General features: G+C 39.5%; 3 protein-coding genes across 5 annotated transcripts; 1 reads left to right on the top strand and 2 right to left on the bottom strand.

Annotated features, from left to right (window-relative positions):
* Nucleotides 1-247: 247 nt before the first annotated feature.
* LOC120555577 (protein PIGBOS1) lies at nucleotides 248-1341 on the bottom strand. Its single transcript, XM_039794364.1, has 2 exons — nucleotides 1170-1341; nucleotides 248-628 (listed from the first exon to the last, which is right to left on the bottom strand). Exon 2 carries the CDS (start codon nucleotides 582-584, stop codon nucleotides 429-431), a length of 156 nt encoding a protein of 51 aa, XP_039650298.1. The 5' UTR covers nucleotides 585-628; nucleotides 1170-1341; the 3' UTR covers nucleotides 248-428.
* A 618-nt stretch (nucleotides 1342-1959) lies between these two features.
* Nucleotides 1960-7312, top strand: pigb (phosphatidylinositol glycan anchor biosynthesis, class B). 2 transcript variants are annotated; one of them, XM_039794359.1, is made up of 13 exons: nucleotides 1960-2133; nucleotides 2216-2340; nucleotides 2457-2586; nucleotides 3574-3691; nucleotides 3803-3907; nucleotides 4063-4193; nucleotides 4281-4421; nucleotides 4511-4562; nucleotides 4650-4861; nucleotides 5823-5887; nucleotides 5969-6188; nucleotides 6841-7018; nucleotides 7110-7312. In XM_039794359.1, the coding sequence occupies exons 2-13, from the start codon at nucleotides 2229-2231 to the stop codon at nucleotides 7221-7223; spliced, it is 1578 nt and encodes a 525-aa protein (XP_039650293.1). In that variant the 5' UTR covers nucleotides 1960-2133; nucleotides 2216-2228; the 3' UTR covers nucleotides 7224-7312. The 2 variants fall into 2 exon arrangements, with proteins under 2 accessions (XP_039650293.1, XP_039650292.1); XM_039794358.1 differs by having other exon boundaries at nucleotides 1960-2340.
* Nucleotides 7184-19376, bottom strand: ccpg1 (cell cycle progression 1). 2 transcript variants are annotated; one of them, XM_039794356.1, is made up of 11 exons: nucleotides 19023-19376; nucleotides 17953-18042; nucleotides 17235-17352; nucleotides 15653-15738; nucleotides 15369-15555; nucleotides 15059-15151; nucleotides 12876-13202; nucleotides 12142-12257; nucleotides 11235-11342; nucleotides 9693-11002; nucleotides 7184-8133 (listed from the first exon to the last, which is right to left on the bottom strand). In XM_039794356.1, exons 2-11 carry the CDS (start codon nucleotides 18010-18012, stop codon nucleotides 7944-7946), a joined length of 2595 nt encoding a protein of 864 aa, XP_039650290.1. In that variant the 5' UTR covers nucleotides 18013-18042; nucleotides 19023-19376; the 3' UTR covers nucleotides 7184-7943. The 2 variants fall into 2 exon arrangements, with proteins under 2 accessions (XP_039650290.1, XP_039650291.1); XM_039794357.1 differs by lacking the exon at nucleotides 15059-15151 and having other exon boundaries at nucleotides 19023-19369.
* Between the last annotated feature and the right edge of the window lie 857 nt (nucleotides 19377-20233).

Genomic DNA, 20233 nt, shown 5'->3' with positions numbered 1-20233 from the left:
ATTTTGGTAATGGGTTTCATACACTTTCTGTAATAAAACTTCTACTTTGAAAACAAAAATCTTATTAGATGCAGGACCCTGGGACATTTTGTCAAATGGGGGTCCTACATCACTTAAATGTTGCAGCTGGTTAACAGTGGGGATCATTTTAATTACTTTGTATCAGCAGCTTAACCTATAATTATATACGTGATGTATAATGAAACTTTGACACACGCCATTTTGAAACAGATGATAATTCAGGAGATCAAATTATTAAATACTTTATTTTGTACATTAACAATCATACAAAGAACCCCAAAGAAGCATGGATTTATCCATGCTGGTCTTGTCTTTAGTTCGGCCTCCAGCTCTGACAGTCCAGCAGCCTCTGATGTAGTTCTTCTGGCTTCTGTGTGTGAAGTATTTCCTGGGAGTGATGAATTATTTCAGTCTGTTTCATTCGGTTTCTTTGGCACATCCTGGTTTTGTTGTCTTGAGGTCTGCACCGGCTCAAAATAAGGTCTGTAGATATAAATACCACCAGCGACTCCAAGCAGTGTGGCTAAGGCGATCTGTGAGAAGGGTACTCTTCTTCGAAACATGACGTCTTTTGATATGAAATCCAAATGTTGAAACACAAGATGATCTTGAAAGAAGAGTAAAGTGGTGTTATTTAAGACACTATCTAGACACATTGAATAATTATCTTTAAAAAATATTTATTTTGCATCTCCTATACTCTGTTGAATGTTACATGTTCCTGATACATTTTAGGCATAACTTGCTGAATGGATGTTGTTTTGTTTGATAGATTTCCATGTACTATCCTTAGCCTCCTATTAGCACACTATGCTTGATGGTACCTAACAATTTGCATTGGATATAGATAATTGTATCAATAGATCAATCAGTATGAGCTCAATGTCATCATTAGACTGCAATAATAGTGTATTGTTATGATCATAAAAGATTATGCAATACAAAGGTGATATTTTACTTCAAATTAAAACTTTTGCCACTGAGAATTAGACATTTTGACGAGTCTTACTTTGGAAATCTCTGACCGGATATGCGGGCAGAGCATCTGCTAGCTTGACAGTTACCTAAGCGTTTAGCTGAATACAATTAGCTACAACATGAAAACTCAGCTGGTTTACAGGCAATTCTCTGTAACATTCGTAACTCACCGAGGAAGCGGTTTATTCGAAGTGTCTGTAATCACCAAAACAGACAGACAGAAAGACACAGAGGTAAAATCCCAAGATACAACAAGGACACCAAGGAGTCTATGAGCAGCAGGCAAGCATTCTTCTTCTACTCTGAATTATGGCAGAACAGCAAAACATGCAGTCCGCCACCGCCACCTAGCGGAGTTTGACAAAGTGAGGTAGAGTCTTCTTATCGTGGGTAGAGTGAAGGAAGAGAAAGAAAAGCTGAGAGAAGCCTGAGCGACACTAGAGGTAAACTAGACTTGAGTAGGACTACATCATTCAAGGATTTTCACTGTATGGAAAGTAACAATAGGGGATGATAAAAAAAAACAACTAAAATGAACTAATGGTTACTTAAAATGACTAACTTTGCAAAGGCAAGATTTTAAGATGGTAAGTCAAAAAAAAAACTTACTTTCTTTCATTTTTTTTTATCATTTATTAAGTAGTTTTGTATCCAAATTTTGACATATCGTTACTGTCTCAATTTCCATTCAGTATGTAATTTTGATGTAGTAAGTCAAAACTCTGACCTTAACATGCTGTGATTCTACTCTAAAAGTCATAATTCATTTCTTCGCTCTCAAAAATAGTGATGAAGTAATGTGAGTGAAGTGGTAGTTTTGAGTAGTTTAATTTTGTCCTTCGTAACATTTCCCATACAGTCTTGCATTTTTGGGAACTGGGCATCCACACATTTGTAGTTTTTAGTGTAGAAGGACCTTTACTTTGAAGTCAGGAAACAACGTTCCACCGGAAGTAAGTATGAGTGCGGAAGCGCAGTTAAAACATGATCACGGTTCACTCTCCTCTCCTAACTGAAGTTCATTTGAAATAATTATCGCTTAGTTAAAGATGTAAACGTTTAATAGTGTTGGTTAAATACACGGAAAGATTGTGCAGCTTGTTCACCTTTAGTACGTGACCAACAACTGAAATAGTACGTTAATTTTGTGTATTTAAACTTCGCTGTGTCACGCGTAACTTAGCTACATCCTGACAGGTGTTCTATGTTGTGATAGACAAAATGTCCACATGGAGAACATCCGATCACGTCTGAACTTTGGGAATAAAGTCGAACATGTGAAACTGAGGAAACGAAAATCCCAACTGTACTCACAGGAAGATGAAAGTCTTCTTAACGACGGTGGGTTCCTTCGATGTGACGTTGAAGTAATGGAGACCAAACAGCGGTGTGCTGTGATGTTAAAAAATAAGTCAGTAATGTCTCTAATATGAAGTGATTTATCTTGAACTTCACAGGTAGGCTGAGAACCAGGGTTGCTGTGTTTTCTGTGGTATTCAGACTGATCAACTGCTTCCTGGTTCAGACCAGCTTCGTCCCTGATGAGTACTGGCAGTCTCTGGAGGTTTCCCATCGTATGGTCTTCAAATATCCTTTGACAACATGATCACCCTCATCTATGTGACTCGGACTGCTGTGGATCGTCATTGTGATTATTAGCAACAGTCAGTGTAGTAAAGGCTGATAAGGAACATTTTCATTGTGTGTTAAATTTGCTATTCATTTCTCGATATAATATAAATTTCTGATAAATAATAATCAACGGCAATAGAATGCTCAGATCCTAAAGTGATGTGTCGAAATTGTGGAACAATCCTTAATAAGTTCTAACGTTTTTTTTCTCCTTTGTTCAATTGGTCTCAGACTGTAACCTTTAATAATTTCAGGTTCTCTTCACACCTTTTTCACTCTTTTATTTGTTTTTATTAAACCAGGTATGGGCCCCCAGATAGCTCAGTTGGTAGAGCAGGGGCCCATATATGGAGGTTTAGTCCTTGATGCAGCGGGCCAGGGTTTGACTCCCACCTGTGGCCCTTTACTGCATGTCATTCCCCCTCTCTCTCCCCTTTCATTTCTTCAGCTGTCCTCTCAATAAAGGCCTAAAAATGCCCCCAAAATAATCTGAAAAAAACAGGTATGTACCCTTTAGGTTTGAGAACCTCTCTTGCAAGGGAGACCTGGCCAAGACAAAAGCTGCAGACAATACAAAATCAGGCAACGGATAAAATAATACTAAAAATGACAACAATACTAAGAAGGCTAGAATAGGCTAAGAGATCATTTACCATGTAACATGTATCTTTTGCATTGAATTCCAAGTGTCTGGAAACATGAAAGCTTTCTGGACATCAGGGACAGACAGCAGATATTTGTTTTGTCTCTTTACTTTTCACATCACTACCGTATAAAAAGCATGATTTAGCGATGAAGAAAAATCAATTTCTACTTTGTTGGATCATTCACAAGAAATTGCATGTAAAGAAACACCTCCAATTGGACACCTGCTATATGGAAGTACACCATGTTTTATTCTTATTCTATTATTTTATGCTGTTCCAAACTTAACAGTGTGACTTATGGGTATCTGACCTGGGAATGGAAGGCCGGAATAAGAGGATTCACCTATCCACTCTTCTTCGCAGTCATATACAAGATATTATACTTCGTGAACTACGACTCAGTCGATCTCCTGGCAAGTTCACATATTTTCTATCCAGACCGCTTTTATATCGACATGTCTTTGACCAATTATGTTTCCTATAGTCACTTTTTTTCACTAATCCTGGTCTGGTTGGTTCTGCAGATATGGCTTCCGCGAATATTTCAAGCACTCTTCGCTGCGTTTGCAGATGTCAAATTTTTCTTCCTCATCCGAAAGTTGGAAAGTCGCGACGTTGCACAATGGACGGTAAGGAGTTCACCTGTAATCCTGTGTGATTAACTGCAGTTTATTCTCCAAACAGCCCTTAACGTCTGTTCAGATCTCCCCCGAGGTTTCATGCGGTCTCAGTTCTCTAGTAACCTAAAATACACAACTTGTCTTGCTCTTGTTTTGGTCTCTAGTTCTTCTGCCATATGTGCTCGTGGTTCTCGTGGTACTGCTGCACCAGGACTCTGACCAACAGCATGGAGACCACCATCACCTGTCTGGCTCTATTTTACTTCCCCCTCCCGGGATCCAAAACACACAGCAGGTCTTGGCTTATAACGTCTTTCTCATTTTAAATTCATCTCTTCTCTGAAATAGATATTTACAGACACATTGTTAATGTTTTTTTCAGCAAAATCTATTTGACCCTGGTCGCCTTGGCTGTCATCGTTCGACCGACCGCCCTGATTGTCTGGTTTCCTCTGCTGATGTACCATTTCTGGCAGGAAGATAACAAACTGAGGCTCATCACTCATAACGTTATTCCTATAGGGTTGGTACTTTTAATCTCCCCTCAATTGAATCTATATTTCCTTCTCAAGTCTTTATTGCATAATATTTTTTTCCCCCCCTCATTTCCAGAGCTTTGGCTGTTGTGATTTCAACAGTGATCGACTGTATATTTTATGAAAAGGTGAAACATAAAATCCATGTGATTCTTAGATTACAGTAACAGCTGCTTATAAAGCCACATGTAACAGTTGCTCTCTCTGCTCCTCAGTGGACCATGGTGCAGTTCAACTTCCTGAAGTTTAACGTCTTCAACAGTGTGGCCGATTTCTACGGCTCTCATCCCTGGCACTGGTACTTCACTCAGGGGTTTGCCGTTGTGATCGGTCCGCATCTTCCGCTCTTTCTTCACGGGTGCAGCCTTGCCTTCAAACGATACAAAATTCTGTTAGCGGCGGTCGTTTGGACAATCGTGGTCTACAGGTAAAATGTCCGGGTTCACATTGATGAGGCTGTATCTTTAAAATGTTTAAGAATTACACTTGAGAAAACTCTAAAGAGCCATTAGTGACATCGATTTAACCCACAGGTGTCCTTTTTCTTTCTTTCAAACAAAATCCTCAAATTTTCTCAGTGAGATTATTCACAGATGCATATTTCATTTTTATTGATTTTCTTTGTGTGAAATGTTTTAATATAATACCACTCTAATAAAAGGGATTAAGATTAGAGGTGGTAAGTGGTGTAACATCCTATCAAAATGTCTTTCTGCAGAGGACGACCTACAAAAAAGCAGCAGCAAAAAGTACCCGATTCTGAATTACTTGTATTGCTTCAGATAACAAAATCAAAACACAAAGATTATGACAAATGATGTCATTCAACAACATTTTTCAGAAGGTGCTCACTGCTGTTTTTAAGTCAGAGACATTTCATAAAGAGCTTTAATTCTTAAATTTGTGAGTAGGAGTAATAGTGATGGATTTGTAACTTCATCTTGTACACACAGGTGCCCTGTGGAGTTTTCTTGTAACATGTTTACATCTAACAAACATGTTGAATGGATTTTCTTCCTCATGAAACATTTTGCAAAGCTGTTTATTTTTTTTATTTTTTTTTTATAATTTTGAAACCTGTATTGTTTACATCCATTATCACTTTCTAGAAGTCTTCTTCTTAACTGCCTTTGCTGGAACATTGCTGTGGTTGTTGCCGGCACGTTGCTGCCTCCCGTTATCAGTTAAATAGTAGCAAATCATTGGCAGGACTGCATGTCGAGCGTGAAAAGAAACCTAACCGGGAACCACTCATAAAAGTATTGCTCCATAGCGCTGCTAGTGGTCAAAAACTCCACAGGGCATCTTTTGAGTGAATACGGGTCCTGGTCAGTCATGATGTTTTTCTGCTCGGCAGAAACCTGACATGTTTGAATCCTTTCCTTCAGTTTGCTTCCTCACAAGGAGTTCAGATTCATCTATCCGGTGCTGCCTTTCTGTATGATCTTCTGTGGTAGGTTTTTAATTTCACATCTAACATGTCTTTGTGATAAGGAACAGCCAGATGTGTGTTTTAATACTTTTTCTACTGCAGGGATATCTTTGGCTAATTTGAAAGCGTGGCGCGGAGCTGCTGCGTCCGTGCTGTTAGTGAGCAACCTGTTTGCAGCTCTGTACACCGGCCTGATCCACCAGCGAGGCACTCTGGACGTCATGAGCCACCTCCAGACGCTGTGTGACGTCGGCAGCGCCTCCACCCCCCCGCAGCCAGACGTCCTCTTCCTCATGCCCTGCCACTCAACGCCTTTTTACAGGTAACAAAGAAAGGGTTGGAAAGCTGCACACTCACAACTCTCATGCAATCTTTTTCTGTCAAATTCTTAAGATTGATGCTCTGGTTCTGAAATTTTCAAAATAAAACTTTGGAAATGTGACTACATCTTATTAAAGTAAATGAACATTATCCATAGCTTAGAACTGAAACAAAATAAAATCTCTGCACTTGTTATGCCGGCACCTTGAGGTGACCTATTTATTCTCTACTGTACACTTATGTACATTACAAGCTTTTAGGGCTGGGTATAGTATAAAATACCTGGCAATACCTGATTTGTTTAACATTTCTGAGGAAATATAAAATGTCTTTCTACAAAACCCTTTATTTTTGCTAATTGTGCCAAAATTGATGCAGCTGTGTTAAGTGTTCTCTTTAATACAAGCAGCTGTAAAAGAACTTTGCCTACGTACAAAATAAAATTTAAGAATTTTATTTATTTATATCAGGATCTATCTGAGCAAAGTAAAAAGTGCCAAGGTCCATCTCTGAATATAGGTTAGTGTGGTCTACAGTAACTTGATACTGGCTGGCTGAACTTCCTACCTTGTGTTATACTTTGATTTTGCCAGCCGAAAAGTGGTTTTGGCAACATGCTACATGCAGCTGCTGACTGTATCCTCTTTTGGTAGCCACGTCCACTGCCCGATGAAGATGAGGTTTCTTGAGTGTCCTCCAGATCTCGGAGAGGAAGGTCACGTTGATGAAGCAGACAGGTTCTACGACGACCCTCTTCACTGGCTCAGAACTTCATTTCCATACAAATCTTCTCTACCGACCCATCTGGTTTTCTTCAATGTTTTGGAGAAGGTGAGATATTCACAAATGAAATTTATCTATGGATTTGTCAAAATGTATGTGTGGTATGTATGTTTGTTTATATATGCGTTTTTTGTTGTAGGAAATCTCCGTGTTTTTGCAAGGGAATCACTTTGTGAGGACAGCAGAGATATTTCATACTCATTTTCCCGAGGGAAGAGTTGGAGGAAGCATCTTTATTTATGAAAGGCACTGACAAACACTGGAACAACAGCAAGTTTTATTCCGTAATGACAATGTCACATGATATGGATTTGCTACTGAAATAAATATTTTAAAGTCAAATGTGTTTTTTGAAATACCAATTGTCAGATGTGTCTCAAGTGTATAACTTTTTTTTTTCCACAACTAAATTTGGTGACATTATTTTTCCAGTAATTTTTTTCTCAACACATGTAAATAAAAACTGCCAGGTCCAGTTAAAACAAGCTTGAGGTGGAATGTTAGAAATGCATCTTAATTCTAAAAACAAATGACAACCTGTCACACAAACATGTATTTGTAGCAGCACATTAAAACAACTACATGGCTGTACACAGAAACAACAACAAAATATGGCATGTCTATATTTTCCATTTTGTTTTTAAGTTTCCCAATCAACATTCCTCCACTCAATAATTTTATGTTGATTTTGTGGTTGAAGAGAAGTATCAAATGTGTTTCATCAGGTCCATAATTAGCGAAAAATGAAGAATGTTTTATCTTCACATTTGTAAAATTCAAAATCAACTCATACTTCTCAAACACATCTTCCACTCAAACGTAACAATAACTTCACTAAACACAAAACCGCTCAAGGACGTTCAGTAGCATTCAAAATTAACATTGTGCAAACTTACAAAAAAATGAGACTTTGCATCTAAATACAACCCAAAATAGAATTTGCTGCTATAATATTAAATCCGTTGACATATTTTCAGTATTTGGGATCAAACGGCATCGGGCCCAGTTCTATTTTGACGTCAGCCATGTGCCCGTCTGCATTTCTTCCTGATCGGCTCCACTTGCGTTCGCTGTGTGGTCGAGACCTGGCTCTCTGCTGCTTTCGCTGTTGGTGCTTCGCCCTCGACTCCTTCGAGTCTGTGTCGGGTCTCTCAAATGGCCCGCTGTGTGGTTCAAACACAGAAAAACATTCATGGCATGAATATTAGTGTGTTACACTCATAAATACGTTAAAGCTTCAGCATGGCAATGAAAACAAAACAAAAAGAAACTGGGACCGTATTCAGAAACTGAGTTAGAAATAAGGGACGTATCGGAACTAACTTTAAAGAAAAGTTTTGTCTGAGAGAAGTTGGAGACGGTAAGACCTGCTCACAATCAGTCAGCTGTGCACCTGCAGTACATACGTACTGCAGTACATACTGCAGGTGCACAACCTACTTTTAAAAGCTTATTTTGATGGCGGGTGAAATAATAGGAATGGAATCTATCCTTTATGGCACTCCTGTGTGTTGATATATTAATATTTTATTTCCCATTTGCTGAAACAAACAGCCCCCTCTCAACCAATCACATATTGGGTGAGCGTATTAACAAAACACAATGTCGTTCATAGTAATGCATCAACCCCGCCACTTCCCTTAACTTAGGAGTTCTCTCTAATGCTTTATTTTACGGGGCGTAGAGATGCACCGATAGACCGGCTGGTGACCGGAATTGTGACATATGCCGATTTCATGCCGGTCAATGCTACAATTAACTGACAACATAAATTATACAGGTTACAGTTTTCAAGGAAGCACGCACGCAACAGCACAGTCTCTTTTTCTTTCTCTCAACTTTTCCACCGTGTCATGCGTACCCGCTCGCGGTGTGACGTGCGTGTCCGCGCTATTCTGGCACATGTAGGGAACCTCGTGAGAATTAACCTGCAACATGTCAGCTGTTTGGGAATTCTTCAGCGTGCTTGCAGAAGATAACAAGTTTGCAATATGCAACACCTGCGAGGACAAAGTAGGACGTGGAGGGACGACGCCAAAAACGTGTGATATTGGATGTGAAAAGAAGGAAATGGTTCTAACATTGCACTTTAGATGTGTGTGAATTTCCCACACCAGGAGTAATTTATATAGTTCTATTTTATAGTGATCCATTATCTGTTCAAAAAATGTTCTATGTTCTGTGCAAAATGTTCTATTAAAGAAAAGATAGAAAATAAATATTATACGTGTGTGCGTAAAGTGGTTAGAAAAAAGGAAATCGGAATTGGCTAAAATCGGTATCGCCTGGCCTAACTCAAAGAAAATCAGAATCGGCCTAGAAAGTTGTAATCGGTGCATCTCTAACGGGGCGATTTCTTGCTATATTTATTTCAAGTTATTTAGTACAAATCTTAGATACAATATAAATTTCCTTGAAAGAAAAGCTCAATTTAAACAATTAAACTTTTCTCTACCTATGTTGAATTGTATGTTTGCCCGTCACATTTTTGCATGTTCAGCTGAACACTGACTTTAAGGCCCTCGAGGTTAGGCTAGCTATAATTAGAATTAATGAATTGGAATTGTTCCAATTCAACACAGTCTCCGTTTTCCCTACATTAGTATCAGATTAAGACTTTCATTCTTGGAAATTATTAGTATGTTCAACTCTTAGCTGGAAATGTTTAGCATATTTTAGGTGGACTTACTTAACTTGTAAGAAAAGATACTTTGTGACTTACTTTGGGCCATAGCTTTTTCTGTAAGCCTCTCCTAAGAAGTGCCGGTAGACAAAGTCATCAAGATCTCTGAACACGTCGTCATCAAGGCCGTGATACTCGTGCATGCCAGTCAGATAGTTTTCCACGCCGCTGACAAAGTCTGTGAACAGCATCTGGTCGTGGATGAACACGCCGTTGTGGAAGAAGTTGTTGACGAACACCTCCAGCTCTTTCCAGTGGTGGAAGTGGTCGACTTCTTGCTGCAGGTAGCTCTGCAGCAGCTGGTAAAATTCGTCTGCTCTGATTGGGTCCATGGCTTTGTTGAAGAGACTCATGGACTCCTGGTAGGCACAGTCAAAGACGCCGTAGCAGCCGTTCAAGTTGGCCTTGTGGGCGTCTTGACCTCGATCTTGGTGAACTTTATCTCCTGATTTTCGGGTGTTGTGGTTGCTCTGGGACGAGTCATCATATTGGTGCTGGTGTCTGCGATGAGGCTTGTGGGATCGGTGCTGCCACGACTCCTCTGTGTTCTTCTCATCCCGTCTTTTATCATAGAAGCCTCTGGCTTTGTTGAGGACGGTCGAAGCGGAATTCTTGAAGTGTCGGAAAGTTAGTTTGACAGAATCTGAAAACTTCCTCAGGTTCTCCTTCACGGCTTCCTTTGCTTTCTTTATCTGCTCTTTGTGGTGATGGACAAACTCCTTGGTGGAGTTCTTCACAGCATCAAATGTCTCTCTCACTTTCCCTGCCATGCCCTCTTTTGTTCTTTTCACTTTGGACTCTTTGTCTCCTTTAACTCGGTCCTCTTTGGTTTCCACGTACAGCCTCTCCCACAGGTCCGAGCGCTGCTGCGCGAAGCTCAGTCTCTCCTCCAGCTCCATCAGACGTGACTGGAGCTCTTCTGGTTCTGAACCGGCTTCCTTCCCAGCTCTGGGGATGTGACTTCTGAGCACATTTAACTCTCTCCTCAGCTCACCTGTAATCGTTCTCTCCTTGTCGAGCTTCTTCCTCAGTGTCTGCGCTTCGGCCATCATGTCTCCCCTTTGGCCGTGGAAGCTTCGGATCAGCTGTTTCTCCTCCTCCAGCTGGTCTTTCAGCCTCTGGTTTTCCAACAGCAGCGAGTCAGCACCAGCTCGCATTGCCTCCAGATCTCTAATCTTAGAGTGCAGGTTTCTCAGCTCCTCCTGTAAGGTGGAGAGGGACTTTTCTTCACGTTCTAGGGAGGTTTTCAGCAGCTGGTTCTCAGCTGTCAAACTCTGCTGCTGAGACACAATGTTATTCCTCTCCTCAGCCTTCCGTTTCAGCAACATTTCCAGGTCATCTCTCTGGGCCTTAACGGGAAAAGATGGAGTAAAAGAGGACAAGTTATAGCTTTTAAAGTGGTGTTTACATGAGTAATGATGATTGAATTGAATGATTAATCATTCAGCATTTAAGCAGTCAAACAAAATGCAAAAAGAAAAATGAAGCAGAGTGTTTTCTTCAGTTTTGACTTGTAACTCATAATTTCCTTATTACAACTTTTGAATTTTTAATATGCTACCAAACAGACTTCCAAGTTACCTGAATCTGCGCCTGTTTGATGTTGAGCTCCTGGTTCTCGGTCTTTATCTTCTCAATTACTTCTGTGAGCAGCGAACTAACTGTTTGCTCATCCAGTTCATCGTCACCCTGAGTGAGAAAAGGAAGAAACAAGTTATGGTCCATTCAATTCGTTGTTATACGGGTCATTTTGAAGGCGATCAGAATGTTCACTCAATATATGACTCATCCGGCACCTGAATAGGTAAGTGAACAAAACAAAATTGAAATGTCTATTTTGTGGCAATGTCTTCTAATACAATAATGTTTAAAATCTGAAGAAAAAAAAAAATCACCTCCACTTTGGCCAACTTGACTATGAGCTCCTGGTAATATGTTTGGTTTGTGTAATGCAATGAAACTAAAGAGCCCTGCAGTAAATACCAACTTACTTTGAGACTTCTGCTTTAGCTCTTTATGTGTTGACTCAACGCAGTGGTAGATTTCAAGGATTTGTAGCGGACTACATTATATTTTAAGTTATTTCTAAATATTTTGTCCACTTCTTTTACATTCAGTACATAGCAAGCAAGATAGAATAATTACCTTACACTATGATGTAATCTAATACAACACTACAAACTGCAACCCTCAAGAATGACCAGAGTTGAACCAACACCTCTCTGACAGTGTTAATTAAAAGTGATACATGAAAAATATTATTGATTTATGATCAGACTGTTGCTTTGCACTGGAATGTGCAGGGTTTCTTTTATTTGGTTAAAAAAAGCATTTAAGAATAAAATAAATACAAAAACAAGTATAATGCATGACAGAAGTTACAAAAGTCAAAAGCATGGTACAGAATAAGTTAATGATTATTGTTATGTACGTTGCTGCTACAAATGAGCTTATTATTGCTTGAGTTGTGACCTGTGTTGTCACTGACCTGGTTCGTAAAAGATTGTTCTCCAACATGTTGTTGAATCAGATCCCTCACAACATCAAATTTCCATAGATCGTCGTGGTAGCACCTGTATCGTGGTTGCAGCTGCTGCCGTGGTCCTGCTTGACACAAACGGCTACTATTATCATTAGTCATATTTACATTATTATTACTGATACTGCAGTTATAACAATTTTCTCTCTCTCGCGCTCTCTCTCTCTCTCTCTCATATGGATTGTTTATACTGTAATTTTATAATGCCGGTCTGTTCTGTACACACAACTATTGCACATCTGTCCGTCCTGGGAGAGAGATCCTTCCTCAGTTGCTCTCCCTGAGGTTTTTTCCATTCCCCCCTCCCCCCCCCTCTCCTTATCTGATGCGAGGGTCAAAAGACAGAGGGTGTTGTATGCTGTACAGATTGTAAAGCCCTCTGAGGCAGATTTGTGATATTAGGCTATAATAACATTGACTTAACTTGAACTAAAACCAGATTTAAATGGAGAAATTTGCCACCTTTTATATGGCTGTCAAATCAGTGTTGATGGTAAATGGTTGATGGTATATGCGTTAATATATTGAGTGAAAAGTTCGCAGCGGCAAATTCTGTTCTTCCTGCATCCAGTGCTGTCATTTGGCGTGATGGTGACACAGTTGGAGGCAGGAAGAACTACAGGCTACTTCTGCGTTTGCAAGAAGGTCAGTAACATTTTCCAGTTCTGCAGGGAACTTCTCACCATAGAAGTGGCCGAAGCCCATACTGATGGCTACGACGAGGGCGATCAGGATACAGCTGTTGAGGATGCTGCTGGCCCGGCCTTGCATTCGGACATCCAGACTTCTAATTTCTGCCTCGTCCTCCTGCTGCTGCATCTGTTCTTTGGCCTCCTCCTCCCTCTCTTCCTCACTCTGGCCAGACTTTTTTTTTTTTTTTTTCCCCCTCCTCCTCCTCCTCAGGCTGTTCTTCCTCAACCTTCGTCTTCGGACAACAGTGCTGGCGCTTCGATCTGCCTCATCCTCGCTGCTGCTTGAGTTTGTCAATGTAGGCTGCTGCACTGGAAAAACTACAGTAAAAATACACGAAGTTGTGGCTACAGTGATTACATGGTAGAAATAAAAGAGGTACACACAAAAATAACAGGCTCAGAAATCATGTGTAAGTGAGGTTAATCATGCAGGTAACAAATATGGCAGATTATGATCAACTGATTCATAAATGCTGAACAATACTGTTGCAAATTCTTGATGATTAATTTTTGTGTTTGTGAAATGTTTTTGAACACATTCAATGAATAGTTCAAAGCTTAATCTCTTTTTGCCGAGAGTCAGATTGATATCACTCTCATGCACCGGACAATAAATAGTGCGGCACAGAACCCCCGTAACGTTACAACTTGTTTTTACACGTTGGTTTTTGTACCGATTTAACAAATAAGATATAATGTGTTAATTAATAAGCTTTAGAGTGCTGGTAGATTTTGTTACCTTTGGACAGAGCGAGACTAGCCGTTTTGGCCTCTTTTGGCCTCTTTGGCCTCTGGTCTTTGTGCTAAACTAAGCAAACCTGACGGTGGCTGTAGCTTCATACGAATGAGTTTTATCAATCTTATTCGACTCTCTGCATGAAAGCAAGTAAGCGTACGTCCCAAAATGTCAAACCATCCGTTTAAGCAAAGAAACAAATGTTATAGTGCTCCTAAATTCCCTGCATTGGATTTTTTGGATCATGTGTTGTTGCTTGTTACCTCAGTTCATCAAAAAGGAAAATGCTAAAATTAATCAAAGAAATTCACACCATAAATCTGCTCAGTCACACAGATATTAAAGATGCAGGAGGTAAGTCTTATAAAACTAACTTTCTGTCATATTTGCTGAAACTGACCCTATCTTCCAGTAGAACTACATGAAATTATGTAATATAAAAAAAATCCAGCTCCTCTGGCACCACCTACAGCCTGTAGTGCAATTGGCAAAATTCCACCGCTCCCGGTTGATTTTCTCCAATCAGGGCCACAGGTGGTGTCTAACTGCCTGTCAATCACTGCTCGGGCACACACACGCATATAAGAGTGTTCTCCCCTCCCCCTCCCTGCGCACGAGCTGCAGAAAGGTTTCCCAAAACTCCGTGAATATTGGAGTGGCTTTTCAGAGGTGGCGTGAGCTCCGTGATTTTAAAGATCTGAAGAACGATGCAGATGTAGCCGCATTTCTTCTCGACAGGTAACATAATTACCATGAGTGATTTATCTTTCACTTGGTTATTAGTAGTCAAAAGTCCACAAAGCTAGGTTGGTGAGGATGATAGTAACGTTAGCACAGTGGTCGGTCAGATGTGATGCTGAAATGGCTAACGGTAGCCTGCTAGTTAGCATCGTTTTACGGTTGGTGAGTAAACATTGTGTTGGTGTTTAGTTATTGAAAATGTTGTCTGTCTGACATGCCGGCAGGCAGTTCTGTCAAACTCTGTTGTGTGGGAGGGGCTTAGGAGACGGTTTGGGCTGCAGCAGAAAGGGAGGAGGGACTGAGAAGTTGTGGATGTTCAAATTTGTTGGCAAAGTCCTGGATCTTCACAATCTTACCTACTGCAGCTTTAAACAAGAAAGCCATAGCATATGGTTGCATATTATCTGTTCACAATTCTTAGACTGACTGAATTCCACCATCATTTTAATATCACTACATTCATGATATGAACTGCACTTCTATTCTAAGGTAGCCAGACCTACTGTACAAAGATCCACACATGCACACGTGTGGAAAAACTTTTTTTTCCATATGTGGTTGATCATGCTTTTAATAAGTAGAGCCGCCTAACATCATTAAACTTTCTTGTAAGGAACTGATCAGGATTAGTTCTGTGCATTGCTGACAAGCTTAGCATCATACAGTATTAGATTCACTCAAGTTTCAATCAGGCCACCTGGAAAAGAGCGGCCTCCAGTGAGCTGACTTCTCAGATGGTAGCCTAAGTTCATGAGACTCTGTGGAAGTTTCCAGTGGCTCAACATCAAACCTGCTTTGGCAACGTAGAAAACAGGCAGGAGAAAAAAGTTTTCGTGTTGATGTGTCTAATTTCTCTATGTTGACTCTTTGGCTGTTAGTGTAAATTAAGACCATCAGGACAGTTCTGTGTGTGTGTGTGTGTGTGTGTGTGTGTGTGTGTGTGTGTGTGTGTGTGTGTGTGTGTGTGTGTGTGTGTGTGTGTGTGTGTGTGTGTGGTGCAGCCCTACCAGCCTCTGCAGCAGTGAAGGCGTACTGGCTGCTGCAGGACGTTCCAAGGTAAAACTCCTTGTTTGTTGCCACCTCTTCTTCCGCATCAGCATGCTCGTCCTCCTTTAAGTCTCCAAGAGTCACAATGTCCGAGTGATCGCTGGAGGACAACACAGTCACATGCTGTTTCCCTGTGGTGTCTCCGGCCTGGACAAGATACAATATATTGAAGATCAAAGGCAGAGGGAGCAGCATCTGGATTATTGAAAGAACACCCTTCAGGTAATGTTTATAGTGTTCTCACCTCTGAAGCACACAGTGTCTCATCTATGGTTTGTTCTTCCAGAGTTTCATCAAGTGACTCAGCAACCTTCTCTTCAACACACTGAGCTGAAAATAAATATTGAAAATAATATAAATACAAATTAAAATAAATGTGTGAATTATGGTAAATGGACAGCATTTATATAGCGCTTTTCTAGTCTTAGCGACCACTCAAATCGTTATGGATTCATCTATTGATTACTTTCTTGATTAATTGTTTGGTCTATAAAATGTAAGTAATACAAAATGCCAATCACAAAGTCCAAGTTGACATATTCAAACAACCGTCCAAAAACCACAGATATTCAGTTTAACCTCCTGAGAACCGAGGAAGATTTTGTTTTTCCTAATCATATTTTTTGTGATTCCATACCTGCAATTTAATTTTTAATTTATTTACAGGATGTCCACTGTAGTGGACAACAGGATCATTTGATTACGAAAACAGACACATTTTGTAGATGTGGAGTCATTATTTACATGAAGATAGTCCTGATGTCCACTATAATTGACATTCATAAAATGGCAAATTTTTCAAAAGATACATAATGTAGTTGCTATCAGAACTCAATATGATTCCTAACACCTTAATGAACAAGAAAATATATGATTATCATAGTAACAAAACCATAGACAAACAATATTTGACTCATCTCTTATCTTTCCATTAAATGTGCTTGTTCCTATGCCGTCCATTTTGGATTGAAAGATAGAGGCGGTTCCCGGCCTCCCAGCCAATCAAATAACACATCACTGAAAAGCCCAGAATGTCCTCTGTACAGTACAGCAGGAATAAAGAGACTTGCACAAAAGATTCCAAGGAGAGAAATGAAACTCAAATGTCCACTACAGTGGACATAAGTCAATAGCCTGGGTCTCAGGAGGTCATACAACATTAATCAGTAAATATTAGATATAATATATAATATTAGATTTGAGAAACTGAAAACAATCAGTTTTGGGCATTTATGCTTAAAAAACATTTGATTTAAAAAGGTGCTGTAGGTAGGATTGCAAAGTTTGAATTTGAACATTGACAACTTCTCAGTCCCTCCCCCCTTTCTGCTGAAGCCCAAAACCTCCTAAGCCCCTCCCCCCCCACAAGGGAGAATTAATGCGTGTGCATGAGCAGTGATTGACACACAGTTAGACACCCCCCCCCTGGCCCTGAATGGTGCATCTGAACAGGGAGCTGTGGATTTTTGCAAATCGCATTACAGGTACATACAAGGTACAAGATGTAAAAAGAGTGCATATCATAAAAAACAGATAATTTAAAAAGTTGATTAAATTAGAGAGAAGAATTTGGCTACGGTGTGACTTTTAGATGTCTTACAAAGTCGACGTTGCGAGCTGGCATTCATATGGGATTTGGTAATTCTCACTTGTTTTATTAATGTCATATTCCTGTATGTGCATAAACACTCAATGTACCAAAATAAAACTGTTTTTATTCTTAAACTGTCATACGAACATAATTAAAAGTTTATATTACTGATACATCTGCTATTGTTAAACTCGGGTAAAAAAAAAATAATAATAATACTGTATGATGACTTTACCATTTGATGCTGAAGCCTGTTTATCCCGCAGCTCTGCTTCCTCCAATGAAGGGCGCTCTAACAGCGCGTCTCCATATTCCACTGCAGCCTCCAATCCCAACGTCTCGATATCTGAGCCCTGTAAAAACAATATTCATTAAAACTGGGCATGATGGAAGAAATAGCCATATGTGTGTATGTGTAGTACTGAGTTACTGGCTATTTTATGTGCAAAAACACTATTCGAATACTAAAGCCCCAGGTTGGATTTCAGTAATAAAAAGAGTTTTTTTGCATACAAGTTACTGCAGTTCATTCTAGGGAGTTGCTGATTGTCTCCTTTTATGGGATTTCATTTGGTTATGTGGTAATGTTTATTGGCAGTTTGTGCCATCAATGTAACATCAGTGTATGTCTTAAATATTTGATTACAATCTCTAATATAAAACTATACAAAGGTTTTCTCAACAATTCAATGAATGAGTTGGGAAGAAATTGTTCAACAATTTGCTGAAAGTTGTGATTAGCTTGTATGTTTGAGATAATCAACTGAGATTCTCTTGAACTTGTGATTTGGTAATTATATCTTAATTTTTCTTCACAGACATTATTCATAATTTCAGTTTTTATTTATTTATAATAATACACCTGTCTCTCCTTGCTGCCACCTTAAAATGTCAAAAAAACACAACAACTAAAAAATAGCTGCGATTAGGAACTAAATAAAAAAGATTTATACCTCATTACTGATAATGGTCCAGCCACAGGATGACTCTGCATCACTTGACGTCTCTGACATTTCTGTCAGTTGTCAGCAATACACAGGGATCTAGAGGAGAGAAGTAGATCAAACAATGGAGACAGCATGTTGTGTGGAAAAAGATAAAGTAGATCACTGTGTCACATGGTGAAAATAGTGTCATGAATCTTTCATCATCAGTTTTAAACAGAAACAAAACGATCTAACGATTTAAGATATTAAATACAATAATAAGCCTGACAGTGTGCTATACAAATAAACCTGTGTGTTCCTTGGGGTGTAGTAGATGGTCGTAAATGTTGATTACTATAAAAGGCATTAAAAAGCAGGAACCTGATAAAAGTATATGCTACTAATTTACTGTATTGATTTGATTAAAAAAGAAATGTGTTGAACCTGCATGTTATGTGTGTGGTGTCACACTAACAACAAATAATTAAACTAAACATCTAATTCTGAATCAGGTGTACACCAATAGACTGCTGGTGTGTCTGATTAAGCAGATAAGGCAGACTGCAACTGTTTAACTTTGCGTACTGGAAAGTACCCCTCACTGGAAACTCACTGGAGAGTTTGTTTTTAATGAAAATGTGCCACAGATGTATAGAGATACTGTAGTTACATTGACTATGAGTCACACCTGGTTGAAATAAATAACAATAATATAAAATAATAATAATAAATGAAATAGCTATATGTATATGAAACAAACGCATGTAAAAAGCGACCTCCATCGGTGGCAGACAACAGTAGCAGCTTACAGTGATGCCATATGCGGCCTGACAATGAAAACAGCCTGAACAACAGAAATAACAACGGTTGACGCTGCTGCTGTTAACTGTAGCTAACATTAGCTTCGCCTGTAACATTAAATACTGACATTTAACAGTTGGTTCGCAGCTAGCTAGTTAACTAACTTAACAGGCTAGTTATTAACGTCGCCTCTCTGAGCATCGTCGGAACACTTAGTGCCGTATCGAAAACGTTATCTTAAGCAGCCTTTTAACATCACTAGCTTTTTAAAAACTAGGAATAATGACTTGACTTACTTGTGTTTTGTGCCCGACGAAGCAGCTGTTTACAGTGAGCTCCAGAGTTTTTGTATGCCCCAGCCCAGGTTATCCGTTAACATCACTGTAAAGCCGAATGTAGACGGGAAATGTAGTTTTGCAGTGATGTAGCTGGACACGGAGCGCAAAACCGTCACCGAACTTTTGGAACTACATTTCCCATAGGTCAGCGCGGTGGCCAAACAGGCTCAGCGAGGGTGGAAACAAATCTTGCGGCTCCGAAAAAAACATAAACAAGGAAGCGTGACAAAGCAGATTGCCAATAGGATTAATCAGCACGAAAAGAGAACAAAACGAACTCATAAATGTGTTTTGTACTGTGTTGTAGCGTTAGCATACGTTTAAAAGAAGTTTGTCGCTGTGAAGTTCAACTGTCCATCAGAAAGCACGTGCTCGTCGTTGTTATGGGCTGCTGGCGCTGGCGCGTGTAGTCGGGCTCTTATCCATAGGCAGCCAACAACAGAATATCTCTGGTCGACGAATAAAAAAGTTATGTTGCTCACTGGTAGGTTGAGTTCACAGTTCAGTAACGTTAAGTATAAATGCTGCTGGTACTATGACTTGTTATATGACGCTACTGTGCAACGTGTGGAGAGACTTCATCAAAACTACCACATCATGGTTTCATTATCATGTAATTTGACGCAATAATGAACTAACACTGCAAAAATACCGACATAACACCACAGACACACAACAGACGTACGAATGTTCTTATATATTGGGTTTATCTGTATGCCTGGCTTTCTGTCACTCTACAGAATGAGGAAGCTTAATGGGATCAACCCTTAAAGATAACTTTATTATTGATTAGTAATCCTATGATCTGCTGTTAACATGTAATACCAGTAGAGGTCACTTTTGACTAGGTAAAGGCGTGTGTGTGTACGTGTGGGCCATTAATAAAGGGACATTCATTTTAGACCCATTAAAACAGTAAAGTGATAAATAGCCTACTACATATATTGCATATTGTATCATCAGCACTAATGTGACACCATCTGTTGTGAATAAAGTTCAGTGTAGCAAAGCCAGCTAAGACTGGTATCAGCATGCTTAAGGGGTATTTGCATACTTTTTTTAAATTTATAAATTAGCAATAATTTCATTAGTTTCTAAGTATCACTTCCATTACATCTTCCAATTTTGTGTAATGAGTACATAGTCGGAGTAATTGTAGTTTTGAATTG

Source organism: Perca fluviatilis, chromosome 3, assembly GCF_010015445.1.
Source record: "Perca fluviatilis chromosome 3, GENO_Pfluv_1.0, whole genome shotgun sequence".
Classification (NCBI taxonomy): Eukaryota; Metazoa; Chordata; class Actinopteri; order Perciformes; family Percidae; genus Perca; species Perca fluviatilis.
This window is presented reverse-complemented; position numbering and strand designations above follow the sequence as displayed.